The 18,780-nt window shown below is 32.1% G+C and overlaps 1 protein-coding gene across 2 annotated transcripts in view; it reads left to right on the plus strand.

Moving 5' to 3' along the window:
- LOC143248367 (zwei Ig domain protein zig-8-like) overlaps positions 1-18,780 on the plus strand; it is a 111,990-nt gene that overhangs the window by 46,216 nt on the left and 46,994 nt on the right. For both annotated transcript variants that reach the window (XM_076496729.1, XM_076496730.1), the window contains exon 2: positions 12,508-12,707. In XM_076496729.1, coding sequence (XP_076352844.1) covers positions 12,508-12,707 — 200 coding nt within the window. The remainder of the gene's footprint in view (positions 1-12,507; positions 12,708-18,780) is intronic.

Consider the following 18,780-nt stretch of genomic DNA (forward strand, 5'->3'; position numbering starts at 1 on the left):
GCAATATATTATGATGCAAATGTAAAGAACCATAGAGAAGTATTGCTATTTTTTTCCTTTTAAAGCAGTGTAAAGTTTACAATATAAAATTAAATTCGAAGTTTTTCTACTGAACTAAAGCTACTCGGTTAGGAATTAATAGCTTACATTTATCTAATTGCAATATTTCAACTAAAGACTCATTTAAACTGTCTTTAGTATCCATATTGGTAGATTATTTAAACGGTTGTTTTCCCCAAAGTACAAAAACTTCTAAAATAGCAAGGTCCATTTAATACAGGGACTACTTTCGAAGCAAACATATGAGTCAAAGATCACTTTTCTTAATATATTCACAAGTAAACAAGGTTTTTTCAACAAATAAAACTGTTGGTAAGAATGTTCGGACAAACCAAAAGTGAATAAATGAAGGATTCACATGGTGTTTACTCAGTATATGGGTCCTCAATTATGCACACAGATTCCGATTTTTGAATTTGATTACATTGGTGGGTGTAGCATTGGTATCATATATGTTTTGGCACAATCAAACACTAAAGATAAACCACACCAATTTCTTGTTCCTGTGCTTTTTCCTTCCAAACATTCCAACACCAGCTGTACGTATTTTAACCTCTAGGTATTTTTTTATTGGCATGTTCATTCAAGACGACAAAGAAAAAATTAAATAACTATCCTTAACAGTCTTTTTTTTAAATTTCAAAACATAAAGAGTAACACCTAGTGAACCTTCTGTATAAAACCATACAGGAATTTTACATGAAATACTACGTCCAGCTTTAAATTAATGCCTTATTTGATTTAGCTACCTTCACAGACATTTTGGTATTGAAGAAGAAGAAACTTAGCTACCTTCACAGACATTTTGGTATTGTAGAAGAAGAAACTGGCTCTAAAGATTTCAAAGTCATACTTCCCGTGTCTTGAACGAATTCTCTCTTGGAGAAAAAAAAACTGATACTAAACATTTTAAATCTATTTTTTTCTTTCCTAGAACCATTTTTACTCGTTAGAGAAACTTTTCAAAATTCTCACGAGGAATAATATCTCTGAATGTTAATATTACACAACTAGATTTTTCTTGGTCAGTTATCATACCTGTTATAACTAAAAGCGCTATGGCTTAAACTGATGTGGAAAAGTTACATCACCTTTGTACCGTCGTTTACATGATTTTACAGTTATGAAGAATTAGATGTTAATCCACTATATTTCACCATGTGTAAAGGAATTTTGGGACAGAAATTACACACTTTACTATTTCCAAATGATGATACAAATTCCTTACCTAAGCTGACACGGAATGTTTTATCAGACAGACGGTAGCATTATCTATAAAGGGCTCGGATTATTCATCGAAATGGTATTTTAAATATCTCCTCAATATATCATCAGAACTTTACGATACTATAAATTGTTTCCTTTTATAATAATATCTATGTAATGATTGCATCATGAGTTCTAGGAATGTTTGTAAATATCATTGCAAAACGTTCTAGTGTCTTGTTTTATTTGGTGTCTCAAGTAAAATTTGTGATTTATTTTACAGAAGATAAAGGGATTCTTTTAGTAGAATCTTTTTAAGTTAGGACAGTGGCGGTGCTTGCTTGTTTTGCCACACGTCCGGTCATTTGACTTTCTTTTTGTTTCTTGTTTCGATATACTGTAAGTCAAAGTTTGACAGATAAACGCCAAATTGAAAGTTTCTGTTCGTTTGCGTTTCTGTTATAAGCTGAGGGTGGCTTAGTGATTATAAAAAGTAACCGTCACTCCTATTATTTGATTTTAAAAGTCCAACAAAACCTATATTACCACGGTTACTGTTGACTATCTGCTCTTCCTCTGGTCAGTAATTTAAGATAAGCAACGAAAATTGTGCTCTTTCTAAACTTAACTGACCAAAATACAGTAAAAAACATTTGCGTTTTTGAATGTTCATGATGTTGAACTTATCAGAATATAAACAAAGCGTTTCTTTCAATGTATTATTTTCCCTACTATACACAGTTTTGTTCTGATCCTACATGCTGTGCCATACTATGTCCTTTTAATTAAGCACTAAAATGTGAACAATTTTAATATAGAACCAAGAAATGTTAGAAATACTAAAGCGGAAATGTCACTTCTTGAAAGAATTTTAGTGCAAAAATACCCCATTGAAAACCTGGTAATTACCACAGTGTTTTCCAAATGAGATCATTACTGTAATGTAGGCCCTTGCTGCGCAAGTAGAAACAACACTATCCACTTGTAATTAGAATGTTTTCATGTTCATAGCAGTGTATATAATCTCATATCATTTTGCCTATGTGTATGTGCGCAGAAAGAGATACAGGAAGAAAGAAAAATTATTTTTTAGCATGACACTTTGAAAATTATTCATGACACTTGTACACTATTATATATTACAAAATTATACAAATCCATGTAGTAACATTACAGAACGTTAAACATGTATAAGATTAGTTGTAAGTAAACTTAGGTGCATTTGGTCAAACAAACCAAAAGCATATTTTTGGCTTTTTTTTTTCATTAGAGTTTAAAGTATATACATACTATTTAAGACTTAATTCTATAGTACTTTAGCCAAAATAATAGCACTATTTATCAGTGGAAATACAGTGTATTATTTATGTAATATTTGAATACATTTTTGTTAACATGAAATAAAGTTTCTAGAAACCCATTTTTTTCTGTGTTTAATTGATCACTACACGTGTGTAGTTTGTTTCAGAAATTTCTAAATGTGAAACACGTTTTTATTATATTGTAATAATTAGCTGAATAATCTAACTTTAAGAACCAACGTTTTAAGCTTGCACTATAAATTTGCATAATATACACGAGACATTTAACATGTTTTACAGAAACTGCTAGAAACGAGATTTATTTCAATCTTTTCCATTGTTTAGATACATTTTTGTAGTTATCTATCAAACAGTAGTTAATGCAACTCACAAATAACACACCAACGATATAGAATGGGTCATTTGCACTTTATAAAAACAACATGCTAATTCTCAAGTACGTCACCACAAATGCAAAATTTACGTGCAATGTATTCTTTATGTATTTGATTTAAAGCAAATTCCTGGATATTTTTCAGTCAATCATCTCCGTAGATGACTTAGAATCACATGATGCTATATATATATATATAATAACCCTCTCAGACTAAATATTATTTTAGCTAGATCAATAAATAATATAGAAACAAACAACACAACATCTTGAACAAAAAAAAACTGTGCATGTCCTAAAAAGGTCAAAACGTTGTTCTGTACTTTATTTTAATTATAGTTTTAATACTCATACCAGCTGTCTTAAGAATACAGTTTTAGAACTTTGAGTTTCTCGATTAAGCGGAAAGCTTTCAGAATATATACATTTAGGAAGTTATGGACTCTGGAACCATACTGATAACATTGTAATCTATAAAAGAGGTTATAGTTGCAAAATAAACCCTGTGACCCTAAACGCCACTGCGTTGAAGCTGTTCATATATTCTTGTACTTTTTACAAGATAGTAAACAAGGATTAGAAGTTGATGAGGTCTCACCTGCATCCAAACACGCTTCGAAACATTGGCAGTTTCATGGGACAGATGGTCGAAGAAATTGAAAAGACAACTATGATATTGGGTGACATAAACTGTCGAGCTTCTACTTAAAATTCTAATGGATTTTTGTTACTTTCATCTTCTAAAAAACTTGAAAACCGACAACTACGTACAACAGAGAATTTATATAAAGTCTATCAAAGGTGCATACTTTAGATGGATGTAACTAAACATGATTAACAATCCGGTGACGTAGTTCCAAAGGCATCATGGAACATTGCTTTTATGATGTATTATTAACCTTCGATGTATCTTAAAGGCAAGAGTTTAGTTTAATTGATTTTGTTTAGTTATTGGAACAAGATAAAAACGTCTTTAGATTATATTATAAAAACGTGAATTGATAATTTGATTAATTACATTTACATGTGTTTCTTTCAGATCATTAAACCACCATGTTAAAGATTAAAATTTATATATGTATATTCAAACTAACGACTAGTTTCCTTTTCTAGAGATAGAAACATGAGATATTTAAATCAAAACAAATACTACCCATGAAATGATAGATTAATCTAATATTACTATATAACATCATTTAAATGCAATGATATTTTGCTCATATTTTAAGTTATAATTCTCATTAAATTTTAAAATACCAATATTAACGATGTTATAATTTTTAAACTTTTACAGTTTCCGTGTTTTAATAGTTGGGTCCAAATATGTTAGTTCGTAAGTCGTTGAGATAAATGTAAAAACCCGCATATCTTTAAATATTTCACTCCATATCGTTTCTTTTCGCTCGATTTGAATACAAAATCAGTCTTTACTGTTATAACAGAATAATTTATTGGAATAATTAAGATATTTATTTCTCAGTTCTCTTTTACACGAGTCTCTGCCATTGAATATGTGATCAATTACTTTGTATGCGTTATGTTGTAAAACCAAGGAAATGTCAATGGTGCGAAAGTTAAAGCTACGTTAAAGGACATTAATTATAGACATGAATTCTCAACACGTTAAGAAGTTCCATCAAACAACCTTCCATTTAGGCACAGATACTCTTTCTACGCCCATAGACAACGTATATATTACTGCAATGACAGGCAATTTCAACTGCGAATTGTGATCAGTGTAGTTAGATTAATGACAGAATGAACATGACATTAAAAAGCACTTAGACTATAATCGATGGAAAGTAATTTTTTTATGAATAAGTTATTTCTATGAACTTAAAACCCATTATTAGCAGCTAAAAATAAAGATTAGTTAGAAACAAAATCGTAAGTTCCTTCAGTAAACTAGCGGGTTTGTATAGAAATTGAACTGAGAAGTCGTATCCTTCCAAATCATTTCACATTTCTTCTGTGTTATGTCAAACTCAGAGGTGTAGCAACACCAATAAAATGGATTTGCAAAACCTGTTTGATGAAACTCTTTATATCAGAAAGTGTTCCCTTAGCTGATGGACCAAATAGAACAAAGTCACGCCACATAAACTTCTCACATGAACAACACGCCATAGCAAGCTACGTAGTTCATCTTCTCTGTTTATATTAATACCATACCTGAGGTTGATTAAAAACGAGGTAAGAGAAGTTAATTATGCGAAAAAAATCAATTTAGCCAAACGTAAATTACACTTACTGTCCATATATAGAATATATGAAAACAAGTTAAAGAAACAATATAATTTACTCAATATACAATTGTATGAATATTTGAAGGGGTGACATACTGGTACCTAAAAAATCAATAAAAGGCTGGATTCGAATGCCCTCTAAACTATAGTTGTTTGGTTGTCAAAATAAAAATGTTATAATACAAAACAATATAGAGTGTAATATTAATAATCTGATGGGAATGGCCGAAAGAAATGTTTATTATGATGACGACATACGATATAAGAATGGAGTATTAACAACAAGAAGTGATGTAGACGACCAAAGCTCTAGATTATTTTTATCTAACTTAAGCAACAGAAAATATAATTACAACTTTGTTATTTTTTCTTCAGCCAAACTTTGTTCTTGAACATATGTTTACTCTATTGACAAATACCAGCTGTGTTTAATTTTTAGAGAATGTTACATGCCGTACTAGGCTGTTTAATTTGTTCAACAGCATCATTTATATAAAGACATTATAGGAAAATCCCTGTTAGACCTTTAGAAATAAATAAATTCATATTTATTTAATTAAAGGCCTAATACCAAATGTATACTTGCGATACTTTATTTTTAAACTGATTAACTACTGCAACGTGGAGTTGAGCATAAAAAAAAAAGACTAAAGCTTCTGAAAGAAATAGTAAGTTTTACTTAATAAATTATTTGGGCAATTCATAACAGCGCCATTTTCCTTCTTTAAAATCATGATTCATGATTCATTATTAAAAGCAATGCATCTTAAACGGAGGCAATGCCAACAAAGAAACACGAGAAAATTAAATTATTTAAGCGAGTTTAGGATAAGTCATCGAATTTCAAATTATCTAGAAAAAAAACGAAAGAGAATATCAGATAAGAGGAACGATGTAGCTTATAGAATAGTTCATGAGCACCGTTTTCCACAGGAACGATGTAGCTTATAGAATAGTTCATGAGCACCGTTTTCCACTGCTATGTGCTTATAGAATAGTTCATTAGCACAGTTTTCCACTGCTATGTGCTTATAGAATAGTTCGTGAGCACCGTTTTCCACTACTATGTTGAAGTATTTATATATGTATGATTTACTGAGTGATATTTCAGTTAAAGAAGGTTGTTGCAAAGAACGGATTAAGTTACATGAAAAGGACATCAAGAAATGTCTTAGTGTTTCTTAATTCATATTTCATTAAATTATTGACGTAGTTCTTAAGATATTAGAATACTATTTCGTACTTGAAGTGGATGTATTGAGGCTAGTTTACAATGAAACAAATATAAAAAAAAATTTTTCTAACAAGAGCCACAAAGCGACTACGAAAACAATATATATATTGTTTGAATTTCGCGCACTTGTAAGACTAGAAGGGAGGCAGTTAGTCATCACCATCTACCGCCAATAGTGAGATTGACCGTCACTTATAACGCCCCCACGGCTGAAAGAGCGAGCATATTCGGTGCGACTGGGATTAAAACTCATGACCCGCAAATTACGAGTCGAATGCTTTAACTCACCTGGCCATTCCGTGCCGTATATATTTTCCATTTTTTTTCCCAGGGGAACAATAACACGTCGACAAGAAATACAAATCATAATTATTTTGTGTCTCAGATAATTAGAGATAATTCTGATCTAGTTTAAAATTCCTTATAATGAGATATTCTTTTTTATAACTCTGACTGTATGAAACTTATGAAACACAAAATAGATCCAATCCTATAAGGCACGAAGACAGCTACATGGCTAGAATATAAAGAACATTTTTTGCCTCAGTTGTTTTATTAAATATTATTATTGCTCACTTACTAAAATGTCATATAAAGAGCGAAGTGGCGTGTATTTCCAAAAATGATACACTAAAAGCATAATATACTATAAATATTTTCAAAATATCGCCAAACTTTATGCAACATATGTTAAATGTTGGCACTCAATAAAGGCTCCTTACAGGTCTACCACAACTATATCGGTGGTTCTTAAAATATTGATAATAATAAAAAATCTGAACACTGAAAATGAAAACAGTAACAGTAATCTGTGTGTAGTTCAAAAATAGTGTTATGTATTGTTCTCAAACATACACAAGTATCTTCAGTGTAGACCGTAAATTTTTGTAGAAATAAAAAGACTTGAAATACCTGTCCAGTAATTTTGGAACATGAAAAAGTTATAGACCAAAATGATTGAATCGCTACGATACATAAAACGCCAATGACATCACAATCTATACACAATGATATAACTGTGATATCAAGTTTCTAAAGCTTATATGTATTCGAATAACTAGATTAATGAAAGGAATGGGCCTTTATATTAACATAAAATATCGTATAGAATTAGAATAGTTCAATTCAGTGGCTAGATGACAAAATCACCGAACGTTTTGTCTGTATCTGTAAAACGGTGTATATTTCACATATGCGAAGTGTCTTGACAACTCTAATATACACAGCTATATATATATTGTATTGTATTACCACTAATAACAAAAACTTTTTACTTCCCCGTTTTTTGTTTTCTTTTTCAGTTATAATCATTTCTGTCTTTATCTACTGCTATTTTATGAGAGATAATGTTTTGTCTTGAAAAACATCAATAAACAAAAAAGTTTTTTTTTAAGGGGAGCTAGCAAAATGTCAATTATATCCTGTCAGTTGGAAGAAGATCAAAACACCTTAGAGAGAAATCACCTGTAGTAACTGTAACGCTCTAATTAGACCTGATTGCACTCTCTAGAGTTTGAAGATGTGCTTGACCTCAGTTAAAGGTCAACGTTAATTGTGAACAATAACAAATTCAATAATACGGGCATTTTTATAATCGTTAATAAGAAAATCTATAACAAAACCATTTCAACTATCTTATATGTAACATATATATATCATTCCAATATACGTTTGGTTTACTTCCTTTAGACTGAAATAACCGAAATATTGCTGTTATAAAGTCACCTTAAAATATGAACTATAATATATGCATATAGCTATTTGACGATTAGAAATTTAGTAAACAAATTAGAAAGGACACAAATTTATGAGAGAAAAGTTATTAATTTTGGGCTCAAATTATTTCTTTAATAAGGCTTTCTTTATTTTGCGATAGCTTATATATTTCATAGTTTTTTTGCCTGAAAAATAAACATGCTGATGATAAACAAATCCATAAGTTTAAAATTTTTCACCATCTGGTTGGGAAAAAGAGGACTGATGTTTCCAACAAACGACTTCACACAGTTTTCACTCTAACCCAAAGAAAGACGTTAAGAGAAACACTGAGGCACATATTTTACTATTGATCGGTTATCCTAGCCAGTGACGTAGAACTATTTCTGAAAGTTATATCAAAGTAATTACATATAATAACTAATAATAAATTTATTTTTGTTAGTTTTCCTATTGCCTTTAAATTTAATATTCATTATGAAACATTGCTAAAATATTCCAAGCTATTTTATTTATATACGAAGTAACAGTGAAGCAACACATGTTTTTAATAGTTGATAATCAAAGCGTTGCAGCAATAAACTCAGATGAATACGAAAAGGCATGTTGTAATGTAAAACTGCCATGGAAGTGTGTGCTATAAAAAAAAAAACTATTCTAATCGAGTGTAGGCATAATCTGAGGACCAGCTTGTTTAAGAGTGTGTTACGACATTGGCCGTCATAGAGGATAACGTAATTTAACAGAGAGGTTAGTTATCGCTGCTTAACGTGGACGCTGAAAAGCAAAAAATACATGTATCAAACAACAAGAAACCTACGTTATCAATTACTACATATTTTTCTCTGCTCTAGTATTCTTTGCGCGGTGAGCCCTATGTACACGTTTTTAGTATATATACATATATTAGTTTGTTATAACCAAAACAATATATATATATTCCTACTGATTGTAATTTGTAGCTTCAATGATATATCTATATATATATATATATGTATTTTGAATAGTTGCGGATTCACTCATTCCAATAATGACTTGAAAATAAAAATATTTTCTAAGAAAACACCAAACGATTAACACCTATTAATGTAAGACCAACAAAATGTGACGAAATATGCAATGGGTGTAAAAAAAAATTAGAAGAAAATGCATATGTTAAAATTTACAATATATTTTTGGACATATTCGTTTAAAATTTATGAAACAAATCTTAAGAAATAAATATATTATCGAAGTTTTTCTCTTAGTGTTTCTTACTTCAGAATAAATTATGTTTATTTTATGTCCATGTAACTGTTTCGCAGGGCACGGAGGTTCATCAGGTCCATGCAGGGGTACTTACAAAATTTCAGTTTTGCATTTTGCATATTTTTTTTACCATTACTTCGCCCTCTCTCGATGGATATCTACCAGCTTTAGTATCGAGGTTTAATAAGACCGTGGAAAGAAATATAACTAATTTTTAGCTTTGAATTTTCGCTTTTATTGGCGTTTTTGCATTCTTTTTTAGTCGTACTTGTCATGAAGGTTCGATGGGTCCATGCAGTGGCACAAGTTATTATGAAGGTTCGATGGGTCTATGCAGTGACACAAGCAAATTTGCGGTTTCAAACTTTTATGTTTTGCACTTTTATAAGTGTTTTCTTATAACTGAATATAAGGGAAGGAACTTGTCATGTCCTAAGATAACCTTTCATTACTCGTGAATTTACATAACTTCTATCCTGTGGACAGAGACCCCCCGCTAGTACAGCGGTAAGTCTACGGATTTACAAGGCTAAAAGAAGGGGTTCGATTCTTCTCGGTGGGCTCAGCAGATAACCCGATGTGGCTTTACTATAAAAAAACGCACACACACTCCCTGTGGAATACCTGTCCACAAATCTTACATTTGTTTTCAAATGTTTTAAGGTGTATAATTACATTAGCCGTATTTCCTTTATATGCACCACTGTCAAAGGTATCAAAGTTCGTTACTCCTACTGTGTTATAACATAAAATTAGTTTTATTGAAGTACTGTTAATATTAATGGTTTATGACACATACAATACTATGTTGTGTTACTCGTAATCAGTCAATTACCTGTTACTGAGTGTTGAAATTCTTAGTCACGCTAATATATAATACCTTACATCGGGTTTCCAGTAAATTTTGTTTTTGAATTTCGCGCAAAGCTACACAAGGGCTGTCTGTGCTAGCCATTCCTCATTTAGAAGTGTAAGACTAAAGGGAAGACAGATAATCGTCACTACTCACCATCAACTCTTGGGCTACTCTTTTATCAATGAATAATGAGATCGATCGTCACATAATAACGCCCCCGCTGCTGAAAGGGTGAGCATATTTGTTGTAACGGGGATTCGAACACATGACTCTTAAGATTACGAGTCGAGCTATGCCAGGTATACGTAGCATTTGATGCATTCTGTTGTACAATGTTGCCGTCGAAACTTTTCACTCAAACCTGAGAAAGCAGCAGACGAGATACAGCTCTTGGAATATTTGTAACTCTTTGTTACTGAATATAAATCATTTAATGTTTGCTCAGGTGGTTTCTATACCTATATACATCTATAATTGCAGCAACGTTTTGTTTGTTTTACTTTTCAGTTAAAGACGTAGTGTTTGTAGACACAAATATTTAAGATAACAGTTACAAGCACATTTAAAACAATAAATCATAATCAATTTTTTCAACCATGTAACCTATTATAATTTATCTCGGACGATTCTTTGTTGGTTTGTTTATTTGTTATGAATTTCGCGCAAAGCTACACGAGGGCTATCTGCACTAGTCGTTTCTATTTAGCAGTGTAAGACTGCAGGGAAGAGAGCTAGTCATTACTACCCACCGTCAACTCTTGGGCTACTATTTTACTAACGAATAGCGGGATTCACTGTCACATTATGACGTCCTCAAGGCTGAAAGGGCGAGTATGTTTGGTGAGACGGGGATTCGAACCCGCGACCCTCAGATTACGAGTCAAGCGCCTTAACCACCTGACAATGCCGGGCCTACAAATGGTCCTGGCAGCAATACTGGTATTTACATACACATATACGTTGTTGAATCTTATGTTTGAGAATCTTTAATAAATTTAGGGAACAGGCAGGAATTTCGCAATACACGATTAACAATATAAATGAAATGTATTTCTACATATGTACTTAAGTAAAACAAACATGATATTAAAATAAATATGTAATAGTAAATCCTTTAAATATATAATGGCTTAACTATTGTTAAAAATTGTAAGGTTTTATTAGAGTGTAATGATTTACAAGGTAAAACACAAGCATATTGTGGCATAACAATAACAAATAAAATACAAATAATGTACATCATTTTTAAAAGCGCTACTAACACACTGGCAAATTTCTTCTTGCAACATATGTTCACCTGACCTTTCTTTTTATTACCACACAAATATATATACCGTAGATGACAGTTTTGGTTTCAGAAATCTCTGCAAAACAGTTGCTGTTTGCTTACGGATACAGGGTGGTTTTAGGATTATATGATAAGAGACATATAAAAGCAATTGGGTTTGAAACGTTTTCTGTGACTGATGTGTGATCCGAAGAAATATATTCATAAAGCGAAATTGTTTAACAACATAGAAACATAAGGCTCAATAATTCGAAGAATGTAATCTTTAACATTCTCATAGGGATAGGAACTCTCGCACAAAAATATATCAATGGGCTCCATATTCACGCCCCAAACTAATTATCGGCTAGCACCTTTGTCTGCGAAGCGAACACTATAATTGCTTAGCCTTCCATATCTAGGCATGTCTACTAATTTCATTAACAAAGTTGTATACAAGGATTTAAACTTAATATAGTCTCACAAGCTGAAAGTTCACAAACTTTTACTTATACCTCGAATTAACACAGTCAGTAATAATAACTAAGGAAACTAGAATGGTGGGAATTCGTTTTAAACACATACCTATCAAGTCTTTGTTGCAACTTCAATAGATTTTGTACCTTTGGTCCGTTTAATATTATAGGTCTAATAAGTTAACCGGTTCACGGAAGTATGCACATGACTAGGTTTGTGTGTGAAGTGTAGAGTCACTGACATGAGTCTTATCACAATAATTTTGACCTCATGAACAATTACAACAGCAACAGTTAAAGGAGAGAATGAACAGAATAAGATCCTACGAAAACCTACGGTTTTCAATACTCTGTATCAAAATTAAGCATGATTTTGTAGTGTAAAAACTTACTATACATACACAAATTTTATGAATATGTAGAAAGTAAAAATATCTTTTTGACACACACATCATATAACTAGATGGGAATTAGAAATGTCCAATATTTTATTTTATTTTTAGTTTTGAACGAGCCCTTGGAACTCTACAATACGGAAGAAGTTGATCGAAAAAAACTCGGAAAAATAGTTTCTCCCTCATCTACGACACCAGAAGATACTCTTCACCCAACATTTGGTGATGAAATCCCAAGAAACGTAACGACTCAACTTGGAAAGAGAGCTTACCTGCATTGTGTAGTTCATAATATTGGAGACAAAACGGTATCTTTAAGTGTTATTTTTAGGAATATTAACATTTTCACGTTAGAATCATTATGTTTATTGCAAATGTTATGATCTTGTGACAATTTAACGTAGAATATGTTTAGATTTTACTCAATGATAAGCGAAAATGTCGAGTGTAAGACGTTTTGTGGCCCAGCATGGCCAGGTGGTTAAGGCATTCGACTCGCAATTTTAGGTCCGTGGGTTCGAATCCTCATCACACCAAACATGCTGTGGTGGCGTTATATGTCATAGTCAATCCCACAGTTCGTTGGTTAAAGAGTATCCCAAGAATTAGCGGTGGGTGGTGATGACTAGCTGCCTTCCCTCTAGTTTTACACTGCTAAATTAGGGACGTCTAGCGCAAATAGCCCTCGTGGTCCCCCACTGGTACAGCAGTAAATCTACGGATTTACATCGCTGAACTCAGGAGTTCGATTCCCTTCGGTAAACTCAGCAGATAGCCCAATGTGGCTTTGCTTTAAGAAAAAACACACACACACATCTCTCGTTTAGCTTTGTGAAAATACAAAACAAACTAAACAAATCCAGCCTGAGACAGAAATGTTATTTATATAGTTAAGAAAAATCCGTATGGTGTTTAAAATTTAATACCACTAAAACAGTATTTGGCCCGGCATGGCCAAGCGCGTAAGGCGTGCGACTCGTAATCCGAGGGTCGCGGGTTCGCGCCCGCGTAGCGCCAAACATGCTCGCCCTCCCAGCCGTGGGGGTGTATAATGTGACGGTCAATCCCACTATTCGTTGGTAAAAGAGTAGCCCAAGATTTGGCGGTGGGTGGTGATGACTAGCTGCCTTCCTTCTAGTCTTACACTACTAAATTAGGGACGGCTCGGTGCAGTGGGCTAACAACCTCCTCACCTAAATACCTCTTGAAGAATTCGCAAGCGATTGCGGCCCTATGTTCCTTGATGGAATCAAGTGGTGAATGAATGAATGAAAACAGTATTTAATGATTTAGGTTTCTCTTAAAATTATTTCATTTAGAATTAAAATAAAACATCACTTATTTTCAACAGTATATGTTTTCTTATAGCAAAGCAACCATAGGCTATCTACTGAGTCCACCGAGGAGAATCAAACCCTTGATTTTAGGGTTGTAAATATGTAGGCTTACAGCTGTACTAGCAGGGGACTGTTCAACATCAAAAATAAATATTAAGTAGTTTGCCACTTACTGCAATTTGCTGTTTCTGTGTGTTAATTTCATTGAAAAAATGGCATTAGTTTTCTGGAAAGTTTGCTTCTAGTTAAGTACAAAGCTACACAATGGACTGTCTCTACGAATAAAATTCGTACTTAAATTATTTTTAAATGCAAAAAACTTGAATACGACGTTTATTGTTAGCATTGTTATGTGTCCCTTGTCACAAGAATGTTTAAAAGTCGTTATGTTATTAATAGTTTCCTCGACTAATTAATATTATTCATTACTTAAGTTATGTGACTAAAAGTTTAGATATAAAAAGTCACTTAATTTAATAATAATATGTTTGAAATCTCAGGAATCTTTGTTTATTTTTAATAATTGAAAAGTATTTGAGCAGTAACTATATTTCTGTTAGTTGATTTCTGAATTTAACCATCCATAAACGTGTAACCCTTAGAGCATGCTTCATTAATGCCTTTTATCTAATTAGTCCCCTGCTGGAACAGCCGAAAGTTTTAGTATTTATAACGCTAAACTCAGGAGTTCGGTTCCCCTCGGTGGATACAGCAGGTAACTCGATGTGGCTTTTCTACAAGAAAACACACACACGTCTTATCTTTAATAGAGAAAATTTTAGAGCAATATATATAAAGAATCAGTGAAAGAATGATTTGCATCGCTTCAGAAGAAAGATTGTATTCGGACATTTGAAAACTTTCATAATTAACATCTGAAACAATTTCACTTGTGTTTAATATTTAAGTGAAGAAACATCACTGTTTAAAGATTATATTCTCAAGTTTAACAATCACTAGTAAAATAAAATCACTAAGTGTAAAGATTAACGAAAACCACCCAAGTATACTATGTTAGCAAGAAAAATGAAATATCAAGGAATAATATACAACACTGACATCTATCCATTGTTCTTATAATAATTATAATAATAATAATAGTATACAACACTGACATTTATCCATTTTTCTTATAATAATTATCATAATAATAATAGTATACAACAGTGACATCTATCCATTCTTCTTATAATTTGTGATTTATATAAAATATTTATGATCTGCTTTTTCTTCAAATCATATTATTGATATCAAAGCTAAGAACGGACAAGAGAATAGAAGTAATAAAAAATAACCAGTAATCTATTTCTTTCGATCTCTGGTGTATACAATAGGCTAGATGCAAAAAAACAACATTTTTTCACCTTCCACAGTCTTAGAAAACAATTTCCGCCTAAGTGGTTTGCTTCTGAATCTTCTCAGGATTGAAAATGTAGAAGAAGGTACGTTTCTGTGATGAATGATCATTTCGTCGAGGGAAATAGGCTTTCACACACCCGTTACTATTTTGGTTAAAGTTAGAAACCCTAATGCTAAAGGGGAATATGGTTATAATTGTACGTACACACAATTTTTTCCCAAATAATTTTTTATTCACATTCTCTGTGACACAGTATAACCACACACACACGACAAGGAGCTACCTGCGAGGAAATATTTATTCTTACAAAAGTACCTTAAGAAATAGCATATTCTGTTTTATAGTTGAAAGAAGAAACCTAAAGATAGTTGTGCCGAACTGCAAAATACTTACTATCAAGAGATGGTATTAAAGTATTTATTTCACTCTTTTAAAAAAAAAAAAACATGTGGACGAATCATGATAGGTATTCAAGGGTTTGATACAACTTAGCAAAATATACTTTATGATACGTTTAATTTAATGTAAAGAACAAAATGCGATACACATATTCTATATTTTAAAAAAATTAGTTTTATAACAGTTAAAATAATACTGATTAACGTTTAAAAACACACAACTACAATGAATAATAGATATAACACACATATGAATAATTATTCAAGTTTAGCTAGTTTTGTATACATGTAATAGATTTGGCAAAAGATAAAAATTCAAGTTGCTCTTAATCAAATACCAGTTTTTAAGTTTTAGCATGATTAGTTTGGGTAGGATGGTATTTAGCTTTAAACCTTTGGGGAGTTCAAAATTAAGTGTACGTTTCTTTCACTATTAATGCCAGTTTTGTTTAATTCCTTCCAATTCGTACACTCGTAGATCAACATAGAAAACATTACAGCCATAAAAACCAAACAAATACAAAAGGAAATCAAAAACCAAATGAACTGCAATAAAACTAAGCTTGACTTCATGTAAAAAAAAAAAGACTATTAAAATGTATGTAAGTCGAATAGAGTTCAAATGCTTTGGTTATTAGCTTTACTGCATATAAACTAATTGAGGTAGCGAGTCGCACATCAAAGGAGAATGTTGATGAAACTGTGTAAGTTATCTAATCACAGAAATATAAAGTACAACACAACCGATACAAAATAAAATTAACGGTAATATGGAATATAAATCTACAAAAAGAAAAGGAGTTCAATTGAGCTGAAAAATACACTTTAGGTCCATATAGTTAATGATATATTTACTTTTAACCTTAAATTTTGTCTTAACAGTGACAGAAAAAATAAATACATTTGATTTTAATGTGTTGTAGTTTGAATTATATTTGGTCACTCGCTAGTATAGAGAAGGAATTCATAATTATTTCATTCTCTTCTTTCCTCCAAATAATTGTCTTTAAACTTACATCCAAGATATAGACATTTGTTCAAGCACAATATTTTAGTTATAAATTGTGAGATACCTGTTAAAGCTTTCAGTATTTTCAGTGAAACATAAAACCTATTTCTGTGTACAATACAAACGTATTTCGGTGTTTCATACCAATCAGACCTTAAAATGCGTGGCAATGTGATTTTCCTATGGGACACGTTCCGGCATGGCCAGGTGGTTTGCTTGTTTATTTTTGAATTTCGCGCAAAGCTATACGAGAGCTATCTGCGCTAGCCGCCCCTAATTTTGTAATGTAAGACTAGGGGAAAGCATGTAGTCATCACCACCCACCGCCAACTCTTGAGCTACTCTTTTACTATCGAATTGTGGGATTGACCGCACATTAGAACGCCCCCCCCCTCAGTTGAAAAAGCGAGCATGTTTGGTGCGACGAGGATTCGAACCTGCGACCCTCGGATTACGAGTCGAGTGCTTTAACTCCTTGGTCCCCCGTCGGTGGGTGGTGATGAGTAGCTGCCTTCCCTCTAGTCTTACACTGCTAAATTAGGGACGGCAAGAACGATAGCTCTCGTGTAGATTTGCGCGAAATTAAAAACAAACAAACAGACACATCTTTAATGAAACATGGAAAAGAGCAAGACTCTAATAAGAAGAACAAAATGCATCCAATTAATTAGTTCTGCTTCATTATGAAAAAGAAACAAAGAAACCTTCAGACAGTTAATTGCTATTTGTCTTTTTCCTGTAGCTGAGCATAGATTTTTTTCTTATTTGATTTTTACATTATCGTTTCTACGTTTTGCTATTTCAATTTTTATCAAATTATCGACTTGTTTTATACTTCTCTCAACTGCTAAGTTCCACCTATTGCATCTTATTGGTTAATGTCTTGTTCATGTTATAATACTCACAGTTAATAACTGACCAAAACACTGTGAAATTGCTCATTTTCTTTACAAAATGCACAGAAAATGAATGGTTTTACAGAGTTAGATCAAATTAGTACTATTTATTTTACGTATTATTGTGCAAATAACAAAATCGTGCGCTCAGAAATAAAAACCTTGAGGAAAATAGATTAGAAAAATGCAACTGTTTTTCATAATGACTCACTTTCGCTTCATCACTTATTTCATCATAATCCGAGGGTTGCGGGTTCGAAACCCCATCACTCTAAATCATGCTCGCCCTTTCAGCCGTTGGAGCGTTATAATGTGATGATCAGTTCCACTATTCGTTGGTAAAAGAGTAGCCAAGAGTGGCGTTGGGTGATGATGACTAGTTGCCTTCCATCTAGTCTTACACTGCTAAATTAGGGACGGCTAGCGCAGATAGTCCTCGTGCAGCTTTTCGCGAAATTCAAAACAAACCAAACCACTTGTTCCATTGTATGATTTACATTTTTAATTTTAAATAAGTTACCTTTCTTACTTGTTATGTTGTTGTTATTTTAAATGCTTGTTCAGTTTGTCACTTATTTCTTACAATTTTGTATCTTTAGTATTGACGTTTATGTTTTTCTCTTGTTTTCATAATTCCATAAGTTAATATTTATTAAAGATTTATTTAAAATTGTCATTAATTTGTTAAAGAAACCAAACATATTCATGATTCATTAAGCGTTTTGAAATACAGTCATTCCACCATTAATAAAATCCTAAAAGAAGCACCGGTATATATAAAAATAAAGAAATTTAATTATTAATGATATTGGAAAACATGAAGCCTGTAAAATATTGAGAAGAAATGAGTATTAGAACTGACACATACAAACCTTGAAGAATACTTAATTAAATTATCAATAAACTAAAGTTAGTAAACAATAGGGTAAACATGTGAACAAATAAAAATTTTATGTGCAAAATAAAACAGTAATACATCAATTTACAATTTTGGTCACAAGAATTACAGACTGATGGTTGGTTTCATTATGCTGTTCACAACTGTTATACTTGGAAGAACGTCTATTAATTATCTATATCAGGATAGTCTTTCACAGTTATAAGGCTTTCTTTAGTGGTATGTCGATCCTGTTGTAATGCTAAAGTAATGATATGTTAAAGCCTGTTGACCCTTCATGTTATTAGACTGCTGAGTAGTAGGGTTTCATTAAATAAAGGCCTATTCTACTCGATACGTAATTATATCGTCTGAAGTTTTCAAAAGGTTCTTCCATTTGTCAATGTTTATTGACTGTACAGTCAATACAGAAATATTTGTATACAAGCCATGAAAGCAGAAATGTCTTAAACCATTTCTTATGCTGAAATTCAGTATGTCTTA

Source organism: Tachypleus tridentatus, chromosome 4, assembly GCF_004210375.1.
Source record: "Tachypleus tridentatus isolate NWPU-2018 chromosome 4, ASM421037v1, whole genome shotgun sequence".
NCBI lineage: Eukaryota > Metazoa > Arthropoda > Merostomata > Xiphosura > Limulidae > Tachypleus > Tachypleus tridentatus.